Source organism: Mugil cephalus, chromosome 19 (genome assembly GCF_022458985.1).
Source record: "Mugil cephalus isolate CIBA_MC_2020 chromosome 19, CIBA_Mcephalus_1.1, whole genome shotgun sequence".
Lineage (NCBI taxonomy): Eukaryota > Metazoa > Chordata > Actinopteri > Mugiliformes > Mugilidae > Mugil > Mugil cephalus.
In genome coordinates, this window is record NC_061788.1 from 20,603,143 (window position 1) to 20,609,142 (window position 6,000).

Below are 6,000 nucleotides of genomic sequence, written 5' to 3' on the forward strand. Positions count from 1 at the left end.
GAGGACTGAAGGGAAAGAGAAGAAGAACAAGAAGGGGGGAGAAAGAAAAAAAAAAAGGAGAAAGCTGACGTACTTGAGCCGGAGAAATGTCCGCTCCCCAGGGAGGTCGGCCCGTTCTTTCCACTGCTAACAGGAGGGGAAAACATCTACAAGACAAACAGAGTGCACATTACCTCCGAGAGCACTGACGCTACAGACAGCAAGACACATCTCTACAGGAACATCACTGCAGCTACACATGAAGAGCTTCATTCCAAAAAGGCCAGGGCAACATTTGGCTGAAAACAGCTGCTGACAGTCTCTAATCTCATTAGATTGTTGCTAGGAAATTTCGTCAATTTAATGGTGACATGCATTATGTCTCATTAACGCGTTATGTCTACTTTTCAAATTGCTATCTTGTTTTGTAAGGAAACTTTGTTCAGGAATAAAATGTCCATTGTGACAAGGGCTGGGTACTGCTTGAATTTACTGACTAACTAATGTATGTTTCATATTAAAAAAAAAAAGGAGTTAAATTAAACTAAATCAGAAATCTGAGTCACCACCATTTTTTAAAATCCAGAGATTCAAATTGTGGCCATCAAGTACTGAATCAAGCTTCAGGAGTGCCAAGTCATAACAGGTCTCAAGACATCTTTATGACGTAACTCATAACTTGAAGGTCAGCGGTCCAATAACTTCAGAATCAGGGCCCAAGTCAAAACAGAAAGGTCTCAAGTCCTGTATCTGCACGGACATTAAGTTGGGCGTCAAGTCCTTGGTCCTATCCTAAATCCTAAGGCTGCTATGTAAGTTAGATGTCAAGTCAAATTCCCAATCCAGGTCCAAAAGGTCCCGCATGAAGACTAATACGTATTGAGTCAAGTCCTTCATCAAGACAAGCTAGTCTGGAGTCAAGGGCGACGTTGTAAAAAACTGTCAAGTCAGTCCCCAAGTCAGGACAACTAACTCCCGATGACCAGTTCAAGTCAAGGTAGATACTCTATGTACAAGTCATGTCCCATCTCAAGGCAAAGTCCTGCACCAGTCTTATACTTTGTGTTTCTACACTTTTACAATAGATTAACATGTTTAAACATGATGTAACACTCCGCAGCATTGATAGATGGCTTTTGAAAAATTGTGTTACATATAAAGCTCTTGGTGCTGTGTCACTAACACAACAGTAACAGTAACAGTTGTTTCCAAAGTCTGAGCCTTTCGTCGGCAGAGCTTTTACATTCAAATGTATGTATGTAACAGTTTGAGGTATCATGTACTGACTGAATGTGACTGGCTACTATAATGGCTCTATAATTTGGGGTGGAGTATTGTGTCAAACACCTAAAAGTACAAGCGGTCAATAAGCAGTCAAAATTCAAAGTCGACCAAGTAATAACTCTAGTCCACTCCATGACTTGAATCACCAGCTCTTGATGCCATCTTTTTGTAATTTCTTGTTTGCTGCCTGCTACTTACGACATCTTTTCTTTTTGTCTGTACCCAGTCCTTATCATCAGACAGACTCTCAGCTCAGAGCTGATCGCTGACATGCTTTGTGGAGCAGAAAGTAATCAAATGCAAAAATCTTTCTTACTTTAATCACCAGCTCACCTCAGCGAGAAATGTGTTTTTACCATTTTGGCCAAACACTGGACGGTTCATTTTGGAATGAAACGCTCCATGTCTACATCATATCGGGCTTAAACATATGAGCCAATCATCAGAATTAGTCACCATCTGGTCTACACATCTATAGGAAAATCAAGCCCACGTTACGACAGAGACGGAAGACGAATGCTAATTCCTTCTGTCTTACTGTACGAGCTACTGTAAAGCTTTACAACAGAACAGCTCAAAGTAACAAAGAGAGACATCTGACCCCGATAGATAACCTCCCAGGATAACATCAGGCCTGTGTTGGAGTGGCTGATGGTGAGATAAAGGGATTGTGAACACAAACTAAGCTTCACACATTCAGATGCTGCATGCCTTGCTTGAACTGACGTTGGAGGAAATTTAATTTTATTTATTTATTTATTTATTTTGAATCAGCCAGATAAATCAAACCTGTCTACGTAATGTTTGACCTGTCACTGCTCTCAGTGCAGCCTGTTGGGCCTGTAAAGTGTGCGGGGTCGGATACGGAGGCTGCATTCGATCACACTCACAGCTACGACGGAAAAAAGAGGAAAACAAGCGTTTGGGAGATAAACCGTCTAATTCTGATTAGCAGCAGGTCTATCGATAACCCAGCCTAACCGCTCTGTGCTGCTGGTGTCAGCTCGTGGGCGCACGGAGACAGACGATCGCATAAATTAATGTCCGGCCTGCATTTATAATGAGAAAAGACGCATTTTAGCGGCTGCGGCTGCTGCTGCACTCCTTTGTTTGAAATTTTCAAGACACAGCTTTTAAGACAAGGTTGACTGACAGTGTTGAAATCCTGTGAAAAATAAAGATAAATAAATTGAATATAAAAAAAAGTATAATGTCTACATTGTGAATTGAACATCGGTTAGGAGTCAGGAGAGTTGTTAGTGACACTAATTCTTTTCGTATATATTATATAATATACTTCAATATACAAATGGAATTATCTCATTTAGCAAAATGTAAGAATAAATAATAGATAATAAAGTCAATAATGATTTTAATGAACTTTCGACACCTTAAATAGGTATCAAACACGGGCCTATAGAGGTCTGAAACAGCAGTCCTACTGTTTATAAGAAAATCATATAACTGTACAGCTAAAGACATTTTATTGAAATACTCCTGCTATAGAAGAATATTTTCCACCTGTGGTTCCCTTCTCTGATCTGATATTTACTGTAAGCCTTAGTTAAAACAGTGTAACTGCACTGTTACAGGGACTGTTGTGTTTCTGGTATGGCAGTTAATGCATAGACTCTTACATTTTTAGCCTCTTCTAATGTAGAATTGCTATGACAGTATACTGTTGAGGTTGCATTGTTAATTTTTCTGTAATGTCTTACATAGCACGAAGGCCTCAGCTGTGCCTTTACATCGCTACAGGGGCTTTAATGTTACAGTGCATTCTTTTAAAATGCATACATATGTTTTATGATATATTAAAGATCTAAATTCCTCCTATACACTCATTAAATTATACAGGCCTTGGCTGGGTCCTTAATTGTTTAAAGCTTTAATATTGCTAGAGCTAGCCTTTTGCAGGTGAAGGTGTCATTTTCTTTCATAATTGCATCCAGTGCAGCATCTCAACACCCAGGTCTGTAGTGCTGATATTTTTGGACATCAATAGCCTGTGTTCATGCTTCTTCTCTACGTTTCATTAAAGGATTAATACAAGTATTTTTTTTCCTCCTCATTTAGGGGGTGTTTCTGATTTTTTTTTTCTCCCTCCTCCTCCTCCTCTTCAGACCGAAGTTGCTCCCAGAGGAGGAGAGGCGCAGAGAAAACATGGCCGTGAGCGGGGGACCCTACTTCCTGTCCGTCAAGTTCACCACATTGGCTGTTCCTTAAAAAAAAAAAGAAAAGAAAAGAAAAAGAAAAAAAAAGAAAAAGAAAAAAAAACTCGCTCACACTCACACACACACAAACTTTAAAACGGAGTCACGGGTTCGGGCATTTAACAGCCTGCTGCAGGAGCATTTAAAGCGCGCTGCGAAAGTGTGACACATTGCCCTCTTTACGGCTGCTGTCTAGCTGTCTGTCATGCAGGTTCAGGATTCAACGTCAAGTCCTTTTTTTCGTACATGTTTTTGTGCATCTGAAATATTATGTTCAACACGGTGCAGGGTGCATGGCAGCAGTCAAACTCACAAGAAGAAAAAGAACGGAAAGCATTTTCTAAATCATGTCATGGGCAAAGGGGAAAGGAGAATCATAATCAAGCTACACATAAAGGATAAAAAAGGACTTAAAATGAGGTATACTACCATGGATGTTGGGAACATTTTCAAATCGCTGTTTCGCATCTATAAGACAACAAAATTACTAATGCAGCATCACAATTCTCTGCACACACACAGAAAGCAGAAATTAAACAAACACAAAACCAACAATATGCACTGACTTTCTGTCTTTTTGTCTTTTTTTCCCTTGCAAAGTTACTCTACACATAAACACTCAACTTTTTTTGTGCAAGCAGTTTGAAAGACTCAGTGAGGGCTAAGATAAATGCAGGTTACGTGCCGAGGCAGCTCATACATTAAAATGTAAACAGTGGTCGCTATGAAGCCTACAGGACGCGTTTATTTTCCACTACGCCCTGGACTGACATGATACTAGTTATTATATTCATATTAGCAAACGAGGAGGAGGTGGATTGCCTTACCGCGCTGAAATCCAGTAAGTCACTCAGTTCCTTGTCTGTCCCCAAAGCTGCCATCCGCTGTTGATGATGCATTTTAGCAAAATCGCACGGACCTAAAAACATGGAAACAAATGGAGAGACAGATAGACAGCGGAGGATAGGTAGACAGATTGATAGATGGAGAGATAGAGGGAGGGAGAGGAGAGAAGAGAGGAGGAAGACCTCGGCTTTTTTTTCTTTTTGCGCTCCGCTCCGCTCCCGGGTTGCTTTTTTTCTCCTCCACAGCGAAATAAATCCAGTTTAAAAAAAAAAAAAAAAAAAAAAAACCTCAAAGCCTCGAACCCTCGAACGCGACTCTAGTTTTCTTTCATCCTCTCGGAACAGGGGGCTCAGTCCCGGGTTCTCTGTTTGGCAGCAGGAAATAAATCGCAAGAGAGAGAAGAAGAAGAAGAAGAACAAGAAGAAGAAGAAAAAACTGACAGGAAATAAAAGAAGGGGGGCGAGAGAACTGGAGTCTTTTTCGCGTGTTTTTTTTTTTTTTTTTTTTTTTTTTTTTTTTTTTGTTGGTGCGCGTCCCCCCCACCCAGCCGCACAAGTCCGACCTCCCCGCGCAAAGACGCAGTTTGTCCGCCGCGGCTGACTGTCGGGCTCACACACGATATAAATAAATAACACGCCGCGATTCGGGGAGCAATAACATCACCTCCGAAATGTGTTGTGGTTGTTTCTGTGAGTATGTGTATGTGTTTTCTGTCAGCGGAAGAGTCCAAGCAGGGTGCGCGCTGCTCCAAGCCGGGCTGAGGGTGCCCGCCGCTCGGCTGCGGGTGCTGAAGATCCCCGGTTGCGCAGGACGAATCCCATGTGCGTCTGGCACAGCCTCGGCGCAATAAATGTGTTCGTGCGGCCACCTAGCTTACAGCCTCGACTAACGCCACGCCGAGCACCAAGCTGCCGCTGCTGCAGGAGACGGCGGAAAATCCACGGGAAAAATTAAATGTGTTTTTTTTTCTTTTCTTTTTTTTTAATAAAAAAAAAAAGAAAGAAAAATTGGTTTGTTGCCGAATGATGGCTTAGTGTTGAGGCGATTGGCTGCTTTCATTTGTAAAGTCAGTCAGGTGGAGAAAAAAAGGTGATTTTTATTTTTCCACCCTCGAAAGTTTGGTAATAGCAAAGCACCATTAACTTTGACAAAACTTCCACAATACAATCTTTTAAAATTACAAATAAAGACACGTTCAAGGCTATTTATCATTTAATTGTTTGATTTGTTTGTGTTTATTTATTTTTACTCATAACACCTTCACTTATGGTACTTGTGTTGTACCATAAGTGTAGCTATACATATGTAGGCTGCATGCGTCGTTCTTCATGTGTACGTAGTTTGTGTAGGTGTTTTATTCATAGGCTCTTAGACTAGAGGTTGCATTGAAACAAGTGCAGTGTTTGACCTGCATGGTAACCCCCTATGGGTCATTACTTTAACTACACCGAACACTCCTCCCTGGAAATACTTTGCAATACATACTCCCTCTGTCTCTCTTTTTCTTTTTTCTTTTTTGTGCAACCCACAGCCTGCAGGTATAAAATGACTGGCCTATTTCTGCAAATTACACCCTGCATGTGCAGGTTTCTCTCACAGAGAAAATGCCAGAAAAACACACACACACACACACACACACACACACACACACACACACACACACACACAGGTGCAAGCA

General features: G+C 41.2%; 1 protein-coding gene across 8 annotated transcripts in view; it reads right to left on the reverse strand.

Annotated features, from left to right (window-relative positions):
- Nucleotides 1-5,494, reverse strand: part of LOC124997111 (transcription factor 4-like) — a 198,916-nt gene extending 193,422 nt beyond the window's left edge. For 2 of the 8 annotated variants that reach the window (XM_047570697.1, XM_047570691.1), the window contains exons 1-3: nucleotides 4,304-5,494; nucleotides 3,906-3,944; nucleotides 74-146 (exon numbers count right to left, since the gene is read on the reverse strand). In XM_047570697.1, the coding sequence (XP_047426653.1) occupies nucleotides 74-146; nucleotides 3,906-3,944; nucleotides 4,304-4,405 (214 nt within the window). In that variant the 5' untranslated portion in view covers nucleotides 4,406-5,494. The remainder of the gene's footprint in view (nucleotides 1-73; nucleotides 147-3,905; nucleotides 3,945-4,303) is intronic. The other 6 variants (XM_047570692.1, XM_047570695.1, XM_047570693.1 and 3 more) reach the window with 5 other exon arrangements.
- Between the last annotated feature and the right edge of the window lie 506 nt (nucleotides 5,495-6,000).